Below are 23,129 nucleotides of genomic sequence, written 5' to 3'. Positions count from 1 at the left end.
GAGTGCAGTGTCACCCTTAAATTCCAGATAGTGGTTGTGTCTTGAAAAATGCATTTTCCTCTTTACCATCAGAGCAAAAAGCAATGTGGCTTGATTTTACATCACATTGTCCTTATCCAGAGTACTGTGCACAAACTGTTCTTTGCTGAGATGTTTGTTCTGTTTGTGACTTTTTGTTTGTTTGTTTAATAATCCTGAAACAAAACTTAAATTTTCTATTGATTTTGAATTGAACTCCTGCCAATAAACATGAGCTTTGATCTGGAGATGCTATGGGATCCTTTGTAGCTATTAGAAAGTAGGAGAGAATGAAAGCAATAGCACCAATCCAGAATCAGAGATCTATAGAAGGGAAATTGTTTTATGACTGGAAGCACGTAGAAAATATAAAACACCATGTGTGAGCCCATAGATAGCATATCCTACAGAACTGAAGCAGCCAAAGCAGAATCACAGTTACAGTGTTTGTGAAGTGCATGCCCCTGAAGCAGCATCATTCAGTAGATTTGTAGTTCCCTAAATGCCTGCTCTGAAAATGTGAAGAACCTGATTTGCATAAGTAGCAGAGGGAATAGCAGCTACTCCATCTGGGGCAGGATGTAGATGAAGGAAGTTGGCACACAATTAGGTTAAATTTCTTGTGCTGTCCTATTATTAGCTACATTTACCTGGGTAGTTTTTTATCCTTGAAAGTGTCGAAGCAAGACGGATGTTAAAAAGTCCAAAGCGTTTCTAAGTGAAATGGTTTATATGTACTTTGTAACTTGGTGGTAAGCCAAGTAGTAAATAAGAAGATAAATAAACAGTGGAAATAGAAAGAAGCCTATGTACCTGAGGAAATACCTTTATGCTTTTAAATTAAGCTTTCATTTTTAAGCAGAGTACTCTTCTCTTTGGACATCAGTTCCTTACTGAATTCACAGTAAAGCTTTGATTCCTGTGATCAAGATAACAGCTGGGGCTTTTGATCTCCCTGGCAGGCTCTCCTGTTGATTTTTTAGGGAAACAGCTTTTTCATTCAAATTTCAAAAACTCTTTTATTTTTTGTATATATTTATGGCATTTGCAATCAAGAAGCAGTGCGTTTCACTGTGATTTGTTCAGGGGCTCTTTTGCTATTAGAATGACAGCTGATTTGTCTCTCTTTTTCTATAATTCTTGCAGGTCTGCAGAACAGAAGGAAACATGGCTCTCCTTTTTGCAAAGGTACTTTATTATAGAGTCTTTGAAGGCACTGGAAAAAGTCCCAGTCATCTAGACCAGTGATTCAATACAAATGCCATAATTATAGTAGCTCTTTCAAAGAAAGAAAAAAGTCATTCCACACCTTCTCCCTGCTGAGAGCTGCATGTGCCCTTTGTGCACCAGTAACTAGTCAAGGAGGAAACTCTTTTCCTTGTTTCTGACCATGGCCCAACAGAAAACTGAAGCTATTTGTAATGTGTTTCCTTTCCTTTGCTGTTGAAGTATACACTGCCACCTTCACTCTAGTTGAGACTTGGCTCTTTCAACATTGATGGCATCTAACCAAGCCCAGCTCAGGAACTTCTGTTCTAACCTATCTGCTGCTCATGGCAGTGGAGAGCAGTGGGGCTAACTTCGGTTGTATGAAATGTTCCCTCAGCCAGAGGTTATACACAAGACTCTGGGTAAACAGAGCTCTGATTTCAGTCAACGTTTTGAACAGAATACTACCAGAAGTGATTTTGGTTTCTCCACAGCTAAATTTTCTGTCTTTATTTCATTCTTTACAGTTCATAGGGCTGTTCAAATCATTCCTGCTGGGGGTGATTTCTAATTCACTCTTCTCCTGTTCAGTCCTTTTCACTGTTCAGGACAATGAACTGGAAATGATTTCAGCAGATGCTGATAGTACAGCCTAAGACATTACAGTGATTAGTAGTTTTATCTCAATTTCCGTTTAAAACTGTCTTGACTTTGCTGCAGCCCATTCTTCATAGTTAGGCCTAGTTGTATAGACACTCCTGTGCAACGATTCTTCTCAGGAATTAACATCCTTCATAAGTAGTTGTCATGGTCTCAAATAATCACAATCACTGAATCATGCCACAACCTGATTGTTCATTGCAGGGGAGTTGGACTAGGAGGCCTTTAAGAGTCCCTTCCCACTCAAACAATTCTCTGATTCTATGATTCTAAAGCAGAGTGATGTCATGTTGATCGTCTCTTTAAAACGAAAACTGCAGGGAAGTCTGCATGTTGATTTTAAATCTGGTTCTTCTGCTGTTTACACTGATTTCTGCAATGTAACAACTTGGACACAACAAGGCATTAATAGGTACCATGGGCAGTATCCCCTTCAGACTGTGCTGGAGGCTTTCATTTCCTCTGAGGTCTTTCTATTGCAGTAGATCTGAAAATGATCTGCTTCCTTCTCAGTTTCTGCTTGCTATTTGAATGTTGGTCTTTATGCTTACTATGTTAAAAATTCACTTGTTTTGCATTTGTTTTGGCAGTCGAATAAGGGAAGAGAAAGAAAAAGACTATCCTAAAAGTATTCCTCTGAAGATAATTGCAAAGGATGTTGGAACCTGTGCATATGTAAGTGCTCTAATCTAGGGGTATAAATTCACATCATCTGTATATCTTGTGCATGTCAGGTTCTTTTGGGTTACAGCCTCCTTTAAGGATCTAGTCCCCTCTAGAAGACTTAGCATATGCAGCCCTGAAGTGTGTGCTTCCCGTCTTTACTAAGTGAGTTCCTTTTTAAAGACAGTTTTCTTAGTAAGAAATGGGCTGGCCTCTTCTCCAAGGTAACAGCAGTAGGATGAGAGGAATGGCCTGTGTGTACCAGAAGAGGTTCAGGTTAGACATCAGGAAAAAATTCTACTCAGGAAGAGTAGTGAGGCAGTGGCACAGGCTGCCCAAGGAGGTGATGCAGTCACTGTCCTTGGACGTGTTCAAGAAATGTGGAGATGTGGCAGTGAGGAATGTGGGCCTAGTAGGAATGAGCTGATGGTTGGATTGCATGATCTTAGTCTTTTCCAACCTTAATAATTCTGTGATTATAAATACTGGATCCAACACACAAGCTAAAGACTATAGAGTTTAAACCCTCCCCAAAAAACACATCTAAAACAACTTATGCATAAACATCTTAAGAAATGTACTGTGTTCCTTTTTTTGCTTTTAAAGCTGATTTAAACTCACAGCTGCCTTCATTCAGTTCAAAAGTTGCAACGTGTTTTATTGTTTATAATGATAATAAATCTGTAAAGCTGTGTATACAAACACTCTGAAATTACCTTCAATGTGGTTTGCATCAGCTTGGGGGTGTTGGTATATTGTGGGCACAAAGGAAGTTGGTAGAGAAAGATTGTCCACAGGGTGATTTACATCTTCTAAAAGCCATTTTTAACCAATTTAAACGAAGTTCTTGTAGGTAGGCAGTTCCCCAGGGATACACTGGCATTCAGTGATAATCCCTCAATTCTTCCTCTTATTCATTTGTCCTTTCCTTCTAATGGTACTTATAAGACATGCTTTTTATGCTCAGAAGCATAAAGACCATTTTCAAGGATGTGAGAAGTTTTCACTGCATCTTTGCAGTGACTTTGTTGGAGGTCTGTGCCCATCACTGAATTCTGTACTTGCATTGACAGAAGCATAAAGAATTCTTTTTCAAAAAATCATTGTTAAGGTGAGTTGTAATAGAATTGCTGGGTTGCTAAAAGAAGTGTTAATAAATTAATAATTGTGGTAGTTCAAATGAAGGACTGCAGATCAAGGTGTGCTCAGGTGTAAATGTCTATAAAGCACACCTGCACCCAGATGTTGCACTCTTGTACCAGGGTTGTTCGGGGGGATTTTGTATCTTTTCTCTTTTGCTATAGTTATCTCATGTGCCAAATACAGTTTCCTGATCCTGGCAGTCCTAGAAATGACACGCTGCAGCCTCGCTATTACCAGTAATAAAGCTGTGGAGGAGCACGTGGAAACTTTGTGATACAAATAGGTCTTACGGCACTCTGCTGCCTGTACTACAGCAGCTGGGGATGCCCGAGAAATATTTCATTTTTGGAGGGTAGGGAAGGGTAAACACAAGGCATAAACCGTTTTATTGTATTCTAGCCCAGAGCAAAATTTATGCAAATGTGCTGACCTACTGCTGAGAGCCAGATGTCAGTGCTTTGGGCAAATGTTAAATTTTTTATGGTATGAGCGTTCAGATATGTCCTCAAGCAAGATGTAGAATACTCTCACTACTTTCATTTGATTGCCATGGCAGCTTGTTACCATCAGGGACTTACACACTGTACAGCTCAGATCTTGTCTAAATGCAGAATGTCAGGCGGCTGTTTCACCTAAACATCACATGGCCAGTATAAAACTGATGTGCTGCACAGAGCGGCAGGCTACAGCAAACTGTCCTGGATCTGGCAGGAGCATTGGCATCCTGTCTCTGCTCCCCTCCTTTCTTTGGGCCATTGGATATGTCTTGGAGGTTTGGCAAAAGGCGCTCTGGACATGCTCTCTCCTCCTCTTTTCCCTCATGCAAGGTGATAGCAGTGGTGCTGTGCATCGCAGCGGGGCTAGGAATGGAGTTGCTAATCCTGGCGTGCCTGAAATGTGTGACGTGCAGCGTGATGGTGCAGAGCAGCATCCCATGATGCAGGGGAAGCCTGGTACCAGGCAGCAGGTGCTGAGTCTTGCCGTTGCTATGCAGAAAGCAGGCCTTTGTGCCCACCGTGTTCTTCTGTGCTGCTACTGTGCAGAGGCAGGAGGGTGCTGCAGGAGCTGTAATTTTAACTGGAGGACACATTCCCAAGAGGAAGTGTTTCTGGTATTAAGCCAAATGTAGCTTTGAGAAGACTATATAGAAAGTGGCAAAGAATATAGAGAACAGCCTATGTGCAGTGCTCTCTTACCAGGAGTTCTTTAATAGAAAGGGAAGGAAGTGATTTACAATTGGTATGAAGCCATCTTTTTTTCAGTGAAAAAACTCACTGAAATGTTTCTTTTCTTTTCAAAGGGGACATGCATGCATCTTGTCCCCAGGAATCATGGCACTGTGCCCTTCTGATGGAGCTCTCAGGGAAGCAGGGAGCGAATACAGGCAGTGTGTGACAAGGCAGAGGAGTCAGGCCTCTGTCTCGGGCAGCTGGGTCTTTCTCTGCAGTATAACTTACTTATTCAGCAAAATTTTAACTCCCTTTTGTTTCTGCAATGAATCATGCAGTTATTTGACTTCAGATACTCTGTGCAAATCCAATTTTTAATGCCATTTTGCCTGTCTCCTTTTTCCTTGTTCACAGTCAAAAACCCTAAATGTAACCAATGTTGATACAGCCAATGATGTCATTCTCATGGCCCTGCAGCAGCTGGGAATTTCTGTAAGTACTTGCACTGGTCTTAATGAGTCGCTTTTAATAATCAAATCTTCTCTTCTACCTTTTCCAAGATTTAGGATATGAATGTAAATTAAAACCTTTATCATTAGCAATTCAGTGTTGTTGGAATGAAGCAATACTTTGTTAATATATAGACCTCCAGAGATCATCAAATGCCTTAAAACCTCCAGAGATCATCAAATGCCTTAAAATCCCATCCCTGTAATGAATCAGTCATGTTTGAAGTTGCTTTTAAATCTATTTTTTCTGATGCATAAGAGGAGATATCTTGACACAAAAAAAAAATGAGTTTGATGCACTCCCTTTGTGTACTTCAGTGTGAGCAGGAAATCTGCTTACCTGCTTGTCTGTCAGTTTCAAAATATGCAGAAAAGCATGATCAGCTGTGTCCCCAGATTACAGGCACAAGCACTGCTCTCAAATGTCCAGATCAGACCCTGTAAATACCCACAGATCTTTGGTGTCACGTAAGGTATGAGAGTAGCCAAGTGATTGCACAGAATCTGAATGCACCTAATTGAAGCACTGGTCTGAAACTACCTAAGATACCTCAAAATAGTGCACTGAGTGCATGCAGCAATTCCCGGTGGATCCTGAATGAACTTCCTTTTCCTGAAACCAGAAAAGGAAGTCCCTCAGATGGTGACAGGAGTCATTGCTGTGCGTAAGAGTTCCAACTCCCTTAGCCTTTTATCCCACCTTTTCATTATGTGTCTGATCAATGCTGATGGTTATGGGAGCTCCTGGATGACAGGTTTTTAATGGCCTACAGTTGGCTGTTTGGGTAACAAGATGTTTTTCAATGTGTTGGTCTTGGTGTCTGTGTTGTTCTAAATGCAAGGAGTCTGACAAGGCTTTCCTTACTGCAGCCCTGTGTAAGAAGTCAAACATGACCACATGCCATTCTTGTGCTTCGTGAGACCCCTAGCCCAAATTAGAGTAACTCCAGAGTATGCTTTCCCTAGCATTGGTTATCCCTAATTTGCACAGGCTTTTAGTGTGTCTAGAGGACTACATTGCTAGTATGGTTGTTCCTGGGCGCAGCATTTTTTGCTGTTACAGCTGCTGTGTCCCACCTACACCAGGTCTGGGGCTGTGGCCCAAGCTCACAGTCCTGCTCTCTGTTCAGTGAAGGTAGCTCTAATTCATAGAAGTGAAGAGGATATGATGTGAGCTAAAATCAAGCCCTCTGTCTGCCCCGTCTATGCCAGAAATCAAGACCACATTACATTACAGCTGCAATTCTGTAATGCAGTACATTTCATTTTTACCCATTTCATGGATGTCACTTGTACTTCCTCATTTCTTTTACAGAAAAATCAGGAAGATAGTGTTGCCAAAAAAGAATGTTGTGTTTGGGGTGCATGGGAGGAGGAGCTAGCTTTGTTGCAGCTCTGTGTTCTTTTGTATGTAGCAGCATCAGGCCATTCTTCCTCTTTACATTTTTATTTCAAGTGGAAAAAAAAAAGAAAGCCTTCTGCAAGACGTACAATCTTGCCCACGGAATCATTTGCTCAGAGTAATATACTGCTTCTTTTCACTGCATCTGCATAGCATAAGGCCTTTTTCATTAGTGGCAGATCATCAGATTAGCAATAAAATCAGATGAGCTAAATAAATTAAGCTGCAGTCTATATATCACCCAGCTCCTCCAAAGGACTGATCTGACTGCGAGGGAGCTTTCCCTTATGCACCATCTTGAGGGGCTTTTTGTGTCCAGAGAGAACCACTTGAAAGGAGCTCTGTGACTTTTCAATAGCAATTATAAAAACTACATTTCCCATGTTTGTAGTTCATGTTACTTTGGCTGAGCTCACTCTATTTTCATGCATCGGGATTTTTCCCTCTGGTTTCTCTGATAAAACAACAACTAGTTCTCACAAAATGACATTGAGCCTTTTTCCCAGATGCTCATGGGGAGCAGAAAGAAGGGCCTTGGGCTCCCCAGCTCCATGGGTACACTTGCTGCTTTTTCTGGGACAACCAGAGTTCCAGTGACAAATGGCCTCATAAAGCCCATAAAGGACAACATTTGCAATCGGGAGATGAGGCCTGCCTGGCTCTTCCCCTTGCCTGCCCCCTCTCCCCAGTAACTAACCCATTCATATATATATATATATATATATAAAAGGAAAAGTAAATACTTTTCTTGTGCTCCTCAGCTGTATTTATTTGCTGCTGGCAGCTTGCCCTGAGGCACCAGAGATGTCTCCAAAGCCTATTTATTTTCCTTCTGCCTCCTGCTAGCTGACTTAACAGCAGTGCTAATATGGCCCAGAGAGCTCTGTCAGTCAACAAGCAAACTGCATGGTCTTTATGGGGTGTACTGGCACTACAGCAGGTGTGTGCAGCAAGCAGGAGAGTCTCAGGAGCTCTGGGGACACTGCGGAAAGGTCCAGACAGTGCCTGACAGTGGGCAAATCTGTTTACAAGGAGGTAGAATTTAATTGTTGAGCTTAATGCTGCTTTGGGGTAGCCAGAGAATTTTTAGACTTTAATTATCCTCACTGAAAAGGCATTTAAGGTGCAATAGTTCACATTTCATATGGTATTTATCCACTTCACTGTTGCCCTTCCTTCTGAAAGTGCTGTGTATTAAATGTCATTCTTTCTGTCTCTGTTGCTTCACTTTCATATCTGAAATAATGTGCTATTCTCCTCCTTCAAGTAAGCTGTAACACTGACTTTTATATTTATGCTGAGGGCAATATTTAGAATGTGCTTTCAAATCAGCAGTTTTACAGGCTTTGCCTAAAGTTGCTCACATTCTCCAATCCTCTGGAAATTGTCTCCTTTGATGTAAATTTATCCTCCCCTCTATGAATTATGAAGGAGGGTTCCACAGCCTTAAAGCAGCATCCAATGCTCCCAAGTCTTTAAACCCCCAGTAGCTGCACAGCAGGGCTAACAAGGCTGCCTGGGGCTGTGCTGTGTGCCATGAGTCCCGTGGGACCCACCCCTGGCACCAGCTGGGATGGCTGCAGGCGAGGGGGCTGCACTCCCTGTGGCAGAGAATTCAGAAACTTTTATGGTGTCAAATTTGGGCACTGTGGAAGTAAACTGGGTTCCACTGATGCCAGTGGCAAGCTGCTGGTTATTGTTATATTGTGAGAAATTTGACACAAGCTTTTTCATAAGCTGGCAAACTTATTCTTGATTTTGCTTCCAAAGGGATCTGAAAAAGACTACAAGCTGTGGGTGATTTCAGGAAGAGAAGACGCTCCATACCCTCTTATTGGTATGTCGATGACATCATTTTATTTTTCAGTGTTCACTCGTTGTCTTTAGTGCTGAAGGAAGCAAGAAATGCAGAGATTATTGATGTGCAGTTCCCTCTTCTGTTTTGTTGTTGTTGTTTTTTTCCTTTTTCTTCCTCTTATTTCCCTGTTACCAAGTTTGCCTATTTAGGCAAACAGATGCTGATCCTTAATTTTGAAGAGCAACATGTCTGATTGTGTCACATTCACAGAGACAGAAAAACCTCATTTATTCCTGCTTTGTTTTTGCTATTTTTGGCTGCACAAGCTTCTGTCTTTCCCAGAGCCAAACTCTCCCCCCAGCCACCTCCTCCCGTGGAGCCACTCCAGCTTTGCTGTATTTCCTCCTACAGTCCCATAGCATTGTTTACTCTACTCTCCTCCTCAGCACAGCTCAGCAGAGTTTTGAGAAATGCTCTGTGCTTCCACAGTTCACCTGATTCCAGTGGGCCTTTGCAAACCTGTGTTTCTGCAGACTTGTATTAGCAATAGGATGAGAGGGAATGGCCTCAGGTTGCACTGGGTTGGTTCAAGTTGGATATTGGGAAAAATTTCTACTCAGGAAGAGTGGTGAGGCAGTGGCACAGGCTGCCCAAGGAGGTGGTGCAGTCACCATCCTTGGAGGTGTTCAAGGGATGTGGTTAGTGGGCATGGTGGGGATGGGTTGATGGCCGGACTGCATGGTCTTAGTGGTCTTTTCCAACCTGAATGATTCTATGATTCTCAACTGGCTGCTCTCCTTTGACTAGGAGCAAACTGTTCTTACTGACTTCCTAAAATGCTTTTCTAAACGTTCTGTCAACAGAAACCAACTCAAAGCTGAGAAATGATGAGATGGGCTGATTTGATTTTGGGCTGTGGTTCTGAGAACAAATCCCTCCCGTTATTAAGAACCTTTAAGAACCTTTCCCCCACAGAAGTCCAGCAGAGTTCACACACAATTAGATCGAGAAAATATTGTGAAATTTCTGTTCTCCTCCTGCAAATCTAATCTTAGCATTCCTTCTTAAAGCATCCTTAGCTACAAATGCTTTGCTGTAGTCAGGCAGCATTAATATTTATGAAACGTCTAATCTGCACACCTTATCACAGAATCACAGAATCGTGGGGGTTGGAAGGGACCTCCAGAGATCATCGAGTCCAACCCCCCTGCCAAAGCAGGTTCCCTACAGCAGGTCGCACAGGTAGGCATCCAGGCAGGTCTTGAACATCTCCAGAGAAGGAGACTCCACCACCTCCCTGGGCAGCCTGTTCCAGTGCTCCGTCACCTCACTGTAAAGAAGTTCTTGCGCATGTTTGTGCGGAACTTCCTATGCTGCAGTTTCCAGCCATTTCCCCTTGTCCTGTCTCCACTCACCACTGAAAACAGTCTGGCCTCGCCATTCTGCCCCCCACACCTTAGATATTTATAGACCTGGATCAGGTCCCCTCTCAGTCTCCTTTTCTCAAGGCTGAACAGACCCAGTTCACTCAGCCTTTCCTCATAGGAGAGATGCTCCAGGCCCTTCACCATCTTCGTGGCCCTCCGCTGGACTCTTTCCAAGAGATCCCTGTCTTTTTTGTACTGGGGAGCCCAGAACTGGACACAGTACTCCTGATGAGGCCTTACCAGGGCAGAGTAGAAAGAGTATGGACATTGCAAGATGTTTTGTCTTTGAAATGTGAAACTGAACTTTGTCTTTTAGACTATTATGTGTAGCTCAGTCAGATAAAATCACAGTTGTAGTTTTAAATACAGAACCAGAGGATTCAGAAATGAGGAAGACCTTTCTAACTGACACTCTCTCACTAGAAGTTTGAGGTACAAGCTTTGTAAAAGAAGAATCTGACATCCAACTGACGCTGTTCCTGATATTTACATAAAGGTTTATCAGATAAAGCTGACTGTTATCAGAGGTGCACATTTGAAGCAGTTTGCACTTCAGTTTCATCCTATCTACAGTCTCAAATAGGTTTACTTCTACTATCAGCACTCAAATTTAAGTGTAAGATAACTAATTTAATTAACTAATGCATTTCAGATTTAATACACTTTAGCTGCCATGTGTTTAGACAAGTTCAAAACATGTCTTTCTTGCTGGTATTTTTGAAAGCTCCTCCAGAAATGAGTTGCCTTTGCACAGTTCCAAAAGGTGCTGTTGAATGCAGCTCACCTGCAGCAGCCCTGGGATTTGTGTTTCCTTCCTCTCAGCCTCAGGCAGTAGGTGCACTTGTGTCTCTCCTGGCTTCATTACCATGCACAGGCAGAGAGGATCACTTTTGTAGTGAATTGTTTTGTTTTGTTTTGCATGCTCAGGTGACAGATGACTGCTCTCAAAATCTTGTTTTTATGGCTTTTATGTGAGGTGGCTGTAATAGGTCCGATGGTACCTTTACATCTGTTTAGTTACACTGAATGCAGTAACTCCACATCTGCCCAGGTATTATTTATGCCAGTGTAAACACGCAGAAAAATGACAGTTCTCAGGTAACTGAGAAATTGTGTGGCCAGCATGCAGAATCTGCTTTTCTTCTGAGGTAGATGGGAGCTCTGAGAGCCTCCAGACAGTCCAGTCCAAATGACAGGAATTTCTTTTTGCACAGGACACGAATATCCCTTTGGGATCAAGATGAGCCACATCCGTGATGCGATGCCCCACGGCTCGAAGCACTGTGCCTGCCCCAGGCAGCTGCAGGGCTCCTTCCTGACAGAGCAGCTGCCCCAGGAGCTGCAGTGCCAGTTTGTGCTGAAGCCAAGTCGCCTGGCCGAGAGCCCGCCGCTGCACGGTACGTGGTCTGCTGCTGCCTCCGGAACGCAGAGCCTGCCTGTGGCCTGGCAGTGCTGGGGGAAGCCAGAGTGCTGGGCTGGAGGGTGTGCAGTGAGGAGCAGCGGGCAGATGTCAGTGCCAGCTGCACAGGAATTTTGCTGTGTGGTTCTCCCCTGTTTGAGCAAATGCTGTTGCCCGTGTGCTGTTTTTATAAGTTACAGTTTGACAAGCGGCGTCTCAAGAGGTTGCTCTAAAACCAGCAAAAGAAAGACAAGATCTTCCCCCTGCAGGTTTTTGTAAGCCTAAAGGAGCTTCTCCCTGCACCTCTTTCTGTGCTCTGCAGCAAAGCAAGGAGGTTGTCTGGTACAGAAGCCAAGGCTTCAGTTCTGCACAAAATTCAGCACCTTCTGTCTGAACAAGGTACCAAGGACTGCTCGCCTCCCTTACTGGCACCTGTCTCATGGGTCAGCCTGGGCATGAATTTCTGGGGTTGACAGTCAGCTGAACATGAACTAGCAGTGTGCCCAGATGGCCCTAGGTGGCCAAGAAGGCCAATGGCATCCTGGCTTGTATCAGCAATAGTGCAGCCAGCAGGAGCAGGGAGGGGATCACCCCTCTACACTCAGCTCTGCTGAGGCTGCACTTCAAGAACTGTGTTCAGTTCTGTGCCCCTCACTATAAGAAAGACATTGAGGCCCTGGAGCGTGCCCAGAGAAGGGCAGCAGCGCTATGGAGGATATGGAGCACAAGGCTTATGGAGAGTGGCTGAGGGAATTAGGATTGTTCAGTCTGGAGAAGAGGAGGCTCCAGGCAGACCTTACTGCTCTCTGCAACTGCCTGAAGGGAGGTTGTGGCAACGTGCAGGTCAGCCTCTTCTCCCAGGTAGCAGCAATAGGGTGAGAAGTAATGGCCTCAAGTTGCACAAGGTTCAGGTTGGGTATTAGGAAAAATTTCTTCTCAGGTGAGGCAGTGGCACAGGCTGCCCAGGGAGGTGGTGCAGTCACTGTCCCTGGTGGTGTTCAAGAAGCGTGGAGATGTGGCACTGAAGGTCATTGTTAGTGGGCATGGTGGGGATGGTTGGACTGTAAGATCTCAGTGCTCCTTCATGATTCTGTGATTCTGTGGCACTGTACTTAGATGAAGTGAAGGAATACAGCTTCTTTATTTCACTATTCCCTGAGTAAGATGAAGACAGTAATATTTTCTCCTGCCTTTGGCCTTGGTCCTGCAAAAATACGAGCACCTGCTCTCTGTTTTGCACTCTGTTGTCAACGATACAGTGACTGCTCACTGCTCACGGGTAGAACATATGGGCAGATCTTTACAGGCTGGGGCGTTAGGCTATAAACACCATGTGACGAGGATGCATCCCACAGTGTGTTTTTATTGTGCTTCACACGCTGTCACGCTAAGCTTAGTTGGGAATTCTGCCCTTCCTCCCCGTTAATGACTCTGTATCAATAAAAATAATATATGTGCACTCTGTTATACTCTGCAACCCCCAACAGTCAAGATCTCCTAAAAAGTACGAGCAGAATCCATTTGTAATGTTTTGAGAAATTAAATGTAGCAAGGCAACATTAGTACCTGTTACAAATTATTCCGGAAATTGATTGCGTTTTTATATAAATTAATTTCCTTTCCACACTCCTTCACCCCCCTCCCCAAGTAATTTGTATCATGTATTACTTCACAGCATATTTCAAGAATGAGGCAATCTAACAGAGGGGTGTAATTAGGTTTACAGGCCCCGCTTGGCAGCTGACATTGACTGGCAAGAGAAAATAGGAATGCAAATCAGCACAGATGTGATGTCGGCAGCACAGTGTGAGCTGTGGGAGGGGGCCAGGCTGGCACTGGGCAGCCTGTGAAACTGAAGCTGGGCCAGAGCCACACGGCTGGAGGAAAAGCTGTGTGTCCTTGTGCCATACCTGTTTCCATCCTTGTCTGATAGAACCTATTAGAGTTCCATAGGCCTCGCTGTTGCAAACCAGATCACCTTGCTGTTCATTGTGCTCTTCCCACTTCTCTCTCACCTGTTTTGGTTTTGGAAAAGGATGAAAGGTGTCTGTGTGCTAACCAAGGCTGTGATCTGTTTTGGGGCTTGTCTTCAGGTCAGCAAGCCAAGCAGTGTGGGACTGCTGGGCACAGCACCACGTATGGGGCAAATTACAGGGAGGAGGGTATGCATATTTGATGCCCATATGCTGTGTAACTCTCCTTACATGCTCCAGAGAAACTCTCCCCAGGCAGGAGAGGACTTTCCTGCTCCTCAGCAAGTGGTTGCTCTTCTGGTGGTGGTGCTACCTGAGCACTAACAGTGTTCTGTTTTTTTTTTCCTGAAAACATGATAAAACCGGAAACTTGGAATCCAAGTTTGAGCAGCATCTTCAGCCACTCTCCCTGTAACCACAGCACACACATAGCATGCACCCTTGGCAAGTTCAGAATCATATGATTTCTAATCAAATATTACCCTGGCCAGGGTTTCACATTTGTGAGGCAAGCAACTCTGTGCCACCAAGCCTCCTCATACCATCCCGATGCCATCTCCTGTGATACGCCAGCCGCTGTGGCACTAGTGTTGCTGGACAAGACTCACCAAAGGGAAGCTTCTGCTACGAGGACAGGTAGAGAGAGCTGGGGCTGTTTAGCCTGGAGAAGAAGGGCTCTGGGGAGACGTGAAAGCAGACTTTTGGTATCTAAAGGAGGATGTAAGATACAAAGACACTTTAGTAAGGTGTGTTGTGATAGGACAAAGGGAAATTATTTCAAACTAAAAGAGGGGAGATTTAGATTGGATATAAGGAAGAAGCTTTTCACAGTAAGGATAGTGAGACATTGGCACAGTTTGCCCAGAGAGGTGGTGGATGCCCTATCTATGGAGAGTTCAGGTCAGGCTGGATGGGGCTCTGGGAAACCTGGTGGAGATGTAGGTGTTCCTGTTAAATGCAGGTGGCCTTTAAAGGGTTCTTTCCAACTCACACAATTCTACGATTCTATGAAAATGCTTGGCTGAACCACACAACGCCGAATGGGTGGTGACAGGAGGACACAACTGACAAGTGGCTGTCCTGTGAGATAAGAAGCTATGTGGACACCAACTGTGCTGCTGTAGTTGTGTCAGCAGTGCTGGCAGGATACTTGAAAAACCTACAGGAGAATTTACTGTGTGGGAACACCATGATGTTTCCCTCCTGCAGCTTTTCGACACGTAGCAGGACCAGCACCTAGCTGCTGAACACGGCCATTAAGTCATGCTCACGAGCATACGTCTACAAAATACCATAAATGCTAATTTGCCTAAAGTATGACTTGAAAGAACTGACTGCTGTCAGTGACTCGTCTGTCATCCAAATTGTTATTTAATCGTCTGGTAAAAGAGAGAGCAAATTTCCAGTGAGTTAGTCTCAATACAGAAAGGAGGTCTTTGAAAGCTGTTCGAAAGGATTTGGTCAGGAAGGACGCTGTGTTTCTAAGCTAATCTGAGGTTTTCTTTGGAAGTTCCTGATTAGTCTGTGAGAAGAGGAAATGAGCACTTGTGCGGCTGAGATGCTGCCAATGAAGAGACTGAATTCCCTGTATGTAAGATACGAGCCCAGCTGATCCCTAGGCAGATGGCTGCTGTTTTGAGCTCCGAGCAAGGTCTGCAGCCAACGTGGTGTTGCTTTTATTCTGATTCTGGGCTAGAATAACCCACCATAGCAGGCCCTGGGGTGCACTCTGGTGTCTCCATATGGGAGCTGTGTTTTCCACAGAGTAATAAATTGCATCTGTCTTGGCTGGGAGCAAGCTGTACACCAAATGTAGCTCTGCACAGGTTCAAGAAGAGAAAGTCTACATCTTCCTCTTTACACCGACACTTCTCCCCTTTTGAAATAGGAATGGGAAACAAATGAGTTCTGTTGCTCATTGTGTTGATATTGTAAGTGAGGTGGCATTTTGCTGCGTGGCATTGCTTGTTGGTTTCTGTCCTGCTGTGCTGAAGAACACCAATTAAGCTTTGCCTCCTGTTCCAGGAGAGCTGCATTTACTCACAGTTACTCGTTGCTCACATCACCCATTTGGGCTGTGGCTTTCAAGAGTTGAGAGGCTGAGAAAAGTTCCTTATTTTAAGACTCTTTTTCTGTCATTTCTGCTACTTCTTTTTTCCTCCAAAATAGAATCTCTCCTTCATTTTTACTTGCTGAGATATACAAAGCTATCAGAAAAAAACCCCACCAAACCGTATTTGTGATTGTGTGTCCAGAGCTCCAAGTGGACCAAGCCATAGTCATGTGCAGATATCCTGCTCATCTTAAAGAAAAATTATTGTTTTGAAAATTGTGCTTACGTTCTCCCAAAACACGATGTGTCAAGTAAAGCTATAGACACTGCCAAGCTTATATTTCATGGAGCTTTGGGCTTAAAATGTATATCCTCATTATTTTTTTATGAAAGGAATTTTTCATCAGGCTTTAGCATGTGTATGTTCACATTTTGAGTTAAACTGTAACTTTTCATCCTGTAAATCTCTAATGAAAAGCCTTCCGCCCATTCCCTAAGGGAGCATGATCTTCCAGATTGGAATGATGTATAGCAAAAATCACCGTTTGGGCTAAGAAACACACATAGTAAAGTATAGGAGAGAAAAATCTCATATTATGGTATTATGTTGCAGTCTGTACTTCTGCAAGCATTAATTCTACCCTCTGCCCTCCACAACAGCAGAAGCTCATCACAGTGCCAGCAGAAGTAGGGTACCTCCAGATGGTCAGCCAGGGGAGTCCAGTGGTGTTCATGTATGCACTTTTCTCAAAGAAGGTCTGTGGTTTCACACCTGCAAATGGGAGATGAGGCCCTGAGCACAGGCCAACCACATGCAAAGTCCTCGGGCGGAGGTGCTGGGGCAGTGGTCAGGCCATGCAGTGGCTCTTGGTGATCCTCCGGAGAGCGTGGTTGGGCTGCAGTCACACACACAGGTATGTGCATGGTGGATTAGGCTGAGCCGGATGCCAGGATGTTGGTTGAGTTCATGACATTTTTTCCTTTGATACCATAGCAACCACTGCAAAACAAATACTGGAATTAGAATTGAAATGCATTTCTTCTAATAAACACCTCTCTCTTTTCCCAGACTTGAGCCAGAAGTCATTTAAAAGGAAAAGATCCATCATAAATTGGGCTTTCTGGCGTGGTCCAGGCACCCACTTGGATAATGCGCCCCTCTCCTCGACATCGGCTGCCCCTGGGAAGCTCTTTGGCCTGCTGCTAACAGCCATCTGCGAGGACGACAACCTGCCCAAGCCTCTCCTGGTGAGTCCAGGCACAGGGCTGGCTCTTACAGCAGTGGAATTTCTTTGTGCAGCCAATGAGAACACGGGGATGCTGTGGAAACGGGACGCTGCAATTACTCAAGCAGAGAAAACAGCAGGAAACCTCGTTTATGGTTCCCAACAAAAACTTTGGTTTTTAACATATGCTGTGGTGAGGCCTGGTTAATGCCAGACAGCTTGAGAAGCATGTGACTGCTCTGGGCTGTTGCTTCTCTGTAGCCCATGTTGTAAGGCTGGTTCCCAAATCCTCACTTATGCAGTGCAAATAAACACCGTATTCATGCATACTTTTCAAATTACACCTAAGGTTTCTGTAAAATCCCCAGCTCCTAGCAGGTGATATCTGCTGTCCAGCATAGGCAGCCCATGCTTGCACAGAAATGCTACCTGCCCTCAAAACATTTTAGAGCCTTTCTTGGAGACACCCTAGGGCAGACAAGCACTCCGAGTCATCATTTTTTCTCAGGAGGAGTGGTGAGGCAGTGGCACAGGCTGCCTAGGGAGATGGTGCAGTCTGGAGGGGTTCAAGAGATGTGGAGATGTGGCACTGAGGGACGTGGTTAGTGGTATGGCAGTGATGGGCTGACGTTTGGATTGAATGATATTAGTGGTCTTTTACAACCCTAATGATTCTATGGTTCTACGATTTTGGGTCAGGAAGGTGTCCTTAGAACTGCCCTGTTGTTGGTACAGCAATTGAAATGTTTGCCAAAGGGAGGGAGCAGTTCCCACCATGAGCGGTGCAGGATTGGGCCCTTTGTTTCAGCAGACTGACTTCCAGCTGGAACAATGTGAAATCAATGGGGTTACATCAGTTTACAGTAACAGATGTGTTTGTCTCCAAAGCTTGTGCTTGATGTGCTGCTTTATCATTTCCTGAGCAGTGAATCACACCAGGACTTCTCAGGTCTTTTGAGAGCGTGGGTTTGGTATTTTCTTTTGAGGGGGCAGTGTAAATTTTTATCATAGTTTAAATAAGCCCTTTAGAGATGAACCCTGTGAGGACCTGGTCTCTCTCTTTCTCTTCCTTTGACAGGGGAGCCAAAGCTGCATTTTGGAAATTTCTGCAAAACATAACAATTAGGAAAATTGCATCTGAAGAAAGTGCAGTTACTAAGTATAGAATCAAAGCTTGGTAGACTTTGTGGTTTGAATCTTAGAACACCGTGTTTATGCCACAAAATATAACCGGCTTTTGATTTCATGCAGCATCTCTGGAGAATGGAAAATTGCATCTGAGATACTGTGTGGGATTTATCTGCAAGAGAAGGAAGATATTAAGAATGAATGCTGCAGGCGTGTTTGATATCTTTGCTGCAAAGCTCCAAAGTTGCTTTCACAGCTGAATGGCTCTCTGTTAGCCATTGCCTCACTGAATTATCTTACACCAGTAGCTCCCTTTGTGTAATCTTTTGGAGTTAGTACATTTTTTCCAACTTTGATCTTGTGGCTATTTTATTCCAAAAATAATTTAAAGGTGTTTATGCAGTGAGACTGGTGTTTTGTCAGCAGAGCTGTAAATCCCCGTAAAATAAATGTAAATGGTGACATGAGTCCTGCTGCCTGGAGAGGTGCTCCTGTTGCACACACATCACTTTCCGCTTCTACAGGAGTGAGAAAGAAACATTAAGAAAGTAAAGATTAAAAGATTACAAATACAGCTTCCATTAGTGATATCTGTATTAATGTGCACCAGGGCCAGACTCTGAAAGAAGCCAGAAGCCTCTGCTTAGTCATTACTGCTAGAGTGACTTGGTTTTGTGATGTCAGACTCTCTCCTCGTGTACCTTTTCTCCTCATTCCTTTTGATAACTCAGTCCTCAGACCAGCATGTGTTTGCACATAGTTAGAGAGACTGTGCATGCGTTTTCCCTCAGAAGAGATAAACGCGACAACTCCCACATTGCTTAGAATTGTAGAACCACAGAATCATTAAGGTTGGAAAAGACCACTAAAATCATCCAGTCTGACTGTCAACCCATCCCCACCATGCCCACTAAGCACATCACTCAGTGCCACATCCACACGTTTCTGGAACTCCTCCAGGGACGGTGCCTTCACCACCTCCCTGGGCAGCCTGTGCCACTGCCTCACCACTCTTCCTGAGAAGAATTTTTCCCTAACATCCCAATTGAAAGTCCTCCGGTGCAACTTGAAGCCATTACCTCTCTTTCTCAGAGCAAATCTTTGGAGAGGTGATCATGGGCACATCAGAGAGACAGCCCAAAGGAGTCAGCAGCCAAGTCCAGCCTTGCAGCTGGTCTAACCAGCAGTCCTGAGCTGCTTGCAGAGTGCCGTTGTGCTCCCAAGTCCAAGAAGGGGCAAAATCCAGCTCTGATCTGGTGGAGACTTGCGGGTACATATAAACAATCACTTTCCAAGCAGATGAAATCTCCTTTTCTACAGACATCAGGGTGTCAGTTGGAACAGAAATCTTCATCTCTGATCAGTGATGAGATCGAAAGTGCTGGTGAGCAGGAAGGGTTTTTTATCTTCCTGCGGAGAATAAAATGCAGAGCTCTGCATTAGGTAGACAGTAGCCTTCTCCCATGCCACGGCGTTTATTTGTGTCAATGACTTGGCTAAAAGTTGCCCAGGTGCTGGAGGAGATGGTGCACGAGGTCAGTGCTCAGCAGTAGCAGCACTGTGCTTCTGAAGGGATGTTTACCAAAATCAGCACCCCGGGCCATAGCTTTGCTGTGCAAATTGTCTGGAGGTGAGCCCTGACCTGTGTGTAAGCTTTCTGAGGACTCACAGGTTTTTGCCTGTGACCAAAGCGGTAAAACCACATTACAGTAGTAAAACATATTTCTGAGAAACCCTCTCTGCCTTTTAATTTTGTTTAGGACATGCTTTCTCTCCTGTACCAAGAAGGCCCTTCCACTGAGGGTATTTTCAGACGCTCTGGGAGTGCAAAAACCTGCAAAGAGCTCAAGGAGAAGCTTGATTCAGGCGCTGAAGTGGACCTAGCGTGCGAATCCATATTTGTGACAGCATCTTTGTTTAAGGTACGTGAAGAATGTTCCTTTCTCCCTTATCAGTTGAGAGCAGCGCAGATCTTAGGCACAAACAAGTGGGGTTTTTCGCCAGGGGGGGAGAGGCCTTGGTAGGCTGAATTAAGAAGAGTGTACTGACATATTCACATAATTCTCTTAGCCTCACCTGAAAGTCAGTTAAATGCCAAAAAGGCAGATTTGCAGTCTTGTTTCTTTATTCAGACCATTGCTAGTGTATAGTGTTGCCCAAAAAATCTCAGTTCATTTTGTCATGGATTATCTCCTAAAATCTTCTATGTTAAAAGCAATGTTGTTTGTGCAAAAAGCATCACAAGCCTTCAGTAAAATATCAGCTACAAGGAGCATATCTGTCTTTACATTTTATTATAGTATGTCCATTTGTGTGTGGTTTGTGGCTTAAAAGAAATAATAGTCTTCATTCTTAAGCAAATACTGCTTTGGACAAAAAAAAAAAAAAGGCATAACAGAAGTATAACAAAACAAGCATTTCTCTTACTGTCACATGAGAGGTTTTCATGGCTAAGATACCATTGCATTGCTGCTGATGGTTTAGGATGGGCATTTTAAGAGGCTGGGGGACAGCATCACAAAATGTGTTATTTGTACAAAACATAGCTTCCCTTAACTTAACTTGTTGGGGAAGCTGGGATTTGGGATTTAGGAAGCAGGAATTTGGGCTTCTTCCCAAGCTGCAGTAGTTTATCTGCCACTATTTGAGGAGACAGGAGCTGGAAGACTAACCCTGACCAGGGTAAATACTCCTTTACCACAGAGGACTGTGCCCAGAGGAAGGTAGGCAGGGAGTGCTTATGGTCTGGTGGTGTTGAAAGAAGTTGTCAGCTGAGGGGAACAAACAGGGGCTATGGATGAATTCAAGTGATAAGTAAATGCAGATATACAATATCAAAATAACTGGACCCACTGCAGGGTTTTTTTTCAGTTCATCAACAGCACATAAAGCATCCAGATACCTCTGTTGATAAGAAAGAGTGAGGACAGGTCAGGAAAAAAATCCATTTTAGCATAATCCAAAGTGCTTCTTTATCTGAGGTAGTTTTCTGCTGGTTTTGGTTGCTGTGTGGATCAAGATGCTTGTCAGTTAGTGCTATCCCACTGAATCATCCTCTTGTATCTGCATTGCTTCTTCCTATTTCCCCCCCCCCCCCCCCCTCTGGAACAGCTGTTCACATTTTATTCTTCTTTTCTCTGGATAAGGATTTTCTTCGCAACATCCCAGGCAGCATTTTGACATCCCAGCTTTGTGATAAGTGGGTCTCTGTGATGGATCATGGAAATAACGAAGAGAAGATAAAAAGCATCCAAAGGTAGAGTTACTTATATTCTGTATTCTCCTCCTGTTAAATGATATCCCGGAATGCAGAATCCCAAACATTCCACTCAAAACCTGCAATTAAAAAATCCACAAATCTAAATAAATGCTAAAATACAGAGCATTTAAACTTACATATATATTTAAGGAAGAGCCTATATGGGGCAAATTTCTGACTTTCTTTTGTCATACATTTCTGCCTTTTGTGGATACTGACAAATAATTGACACATGCCTCCATGGGAAACATTTATAATATTTATAAACTTGCTGTCCAAGACCTGGATTTCTGCCTCATACCAAAGCCAGAGTTATCCACAGGGAAAATGGAGGGGGAAGAGGAGCAAAAATCAGTTCCTCATATTTTCCCCCATGTTCAACTCTAATGTTAGTGACTGTTTTGAAGATGGAATTGTAAATGAAACACTGGAGCTCAGTGACAAGGGAAGCCTCCACACTGCAGATGATACCAAGCAGAAAGGGGGCAAAGTTTATGTTATGGGGAACAGAGCTTTGTACACCAGTGAACCTGGTGCATATTCACATACATACGTACCTATGGCAACTGGATGGCAGATAGTGACAACTGAACTGTGAAGTGAACAGTGAACTGTCAAGCAACTGAGGTGAAATACAGAGTTATCTTCAAGGTTTTTACTTTTTCTAGTCAGTAATTTGAAGAATAACATTTGTACATGCTTTCAGGTTAATAGAGCAACTCCCCAGAGCCAATGTTGTTCTCCTACGTTACATCTTTGGAGTGCTACATGGTATAGAAATGCGATCTGAAGAGAACCAGATGAATGCATTTAATCTTGCCATCTGCATTGCGCCCAGCCTGCTCTGGCCTCCTGCTTCCTCAACTCCTGATATAGAAAGTGAATTCACAAGAAAGGTAGGAGACACCACAATGTAGCAAACACAGATAACCATATTCCTGTACAAACAGTCCATTGGTTACAAAGGTGAAAATAGGTGGCACCTCTTCAGATCGGTTCTCATCCTCTTATCAGCACCTCAGAAACATTCATAAATCCATTATTATTATCTGCCTGAGAAAAGGGGAGAGACATCATAAAGAAATACACAGTGCATTAGCAGAGGACTTCTGTCATCAAAAAGATCCCCAGTTGTCCTTAAACAGGACAGAGTAAAAATGAAAAAGATATATGCAGGAAGACTACCAGTATTTGGACCCCAGTCAAGGGTCAAAGGAATGTAGATGGGAGAGAGGACTGCAAAAGGTGTCAGGGAAGGAAATAACGGGATGAATGCCATCTACCAGCTACTCTTATGCTGAAGAAGGTGGAATTTGGTATGATGTGGGAAACACATGGTAAAAACAACTCTAGCAATGAGATATAACAGACAAGGCAGGGTGATGTTCAGGAGATGTCACTTTGCTCTCCCTGTCTCTCCCTCATCACCTTGGAGGCCCTGGCTCAGCACGTCTGAGAGCTCAGGGATGGCTCATGGCAAGAGCTCAGGGCTGGGCCGCCAAGGGACGGTCTGCCAAGGTCTTCTGAGGTGAGCCTCTCCATTTAGTCTATTTTAAACACTTCATGGATGAGTAGCTTGCCTGTGTTCCTCCTCTGTAAGATGAATTTGCCCTGAGTGTAATAATGCAGGATGTGACAGGACATCTCTCCTCTGTTGCTTTGTTGCAGATTTCCAGTCTGGTGCAGTTCCTCACTGAGAATTGCTGCAAGATTTTTGGAGAGGAGATTAACTCCCTCTTTGGGGAAATCCTGATGACATGCAAGAGAGAAAATGGCTCAGGTAATGAAGTTTTGATCCTATTAGCTAATCCCAACCAGACAAAGATCAATCATAGTCCGTGGAAGAAGGCTGTTCCCTCTTCACATGGTGTTCCCATATACTGCTGTTTTCTTTTCCTTTCCCAAAGTATTGGTGATAGTGATCCAACTTACCACAGAACTAAACCACACCACAAACAGCTTTCCCTAAGAATTCCTTGCTCCTATTCCATTCATTTGAGCCACTATGTTGAAAAAAAGGGAAGGAGAATTGAGGGGGAGGTGGGGAGGAAGGAAAGAAAGAAGGAGGGAGGGAGACAGTGAAAAGATTTCAT

The 23,129-nt window shown here is 43.9% G+C and overlaps 1 protein-coding gene across 2 annotated transcripts in view; it reads left to right on the top strand.

Moving 5' to 3' along the window:
* The window catches only part of ARHGAP20 (Rho GTPase activating protein 20), a 62,070-nt gene that overhangs the window by 35,192 nt on the left and 3,749 nt on the right, over positions 1-23,129 (top strand). For both annotated transcript variants that reach the window (XM_042867359.1, XM_042867358.1), the window contains 10 exons: positions 1,165-1,206; positions 2,478-2,562; positions 5,277-5,354; positions 8,544-8,610; positions 11,213-11,395; positions 16,493-16,671; positions 19,538-19,699; positions 20,924-21,033; positions 21,743-21,932; positions 22,705-22,816. In XM_042867359.1, coding sequence (XP_042723293.1) covers positions 1,165-1,206; positions 2,478-2,562; positions 5,277-5,354; positions 8,544-8,610; positions 11,213-11,395; positions 16,493-16,671; positions 19,538-19,699; positions 20,924-21,033; positions 21,743-21,932; positions 22,705-22,816 — 1,208 coding nt within the window. The remainder of the gene's footprint in view (positions 1-1,164; positions 1,207-2,477; positions 2,563-5,276; positions 5,355-8,543; positions 8,611-11,212; positions 11,396-16,492; positions 16,672-19,537; positions 19,700-20,923; positions 21,034-21,742; positions 21,933-22,704; positions 22,817-23,129) is intronic.

The sequence above is a fragment of the Lagopus leucura genome, unplaced genomic scaffold (genome assembly GCF_019238085.1).
Source record: "Lagopus leucura isolate 7727_CA_CO unplaced genomic scaffold, USGS_WTPT01 Super-Scaffold_100001, whole genome shotgun sequence".
In the NCBI taxonomy this organism is placed as follows: domain Eukaryota; kingdom Metazoa; phylum Chordata; class Aves; order Galliformes; family Phasianidae; genus Lagopus; species Lagopus leucura.
Note: the sequence above shows the minus strand (reverse complement) of the source record. Positions and strands in the feature narration are given on the sequence as shown.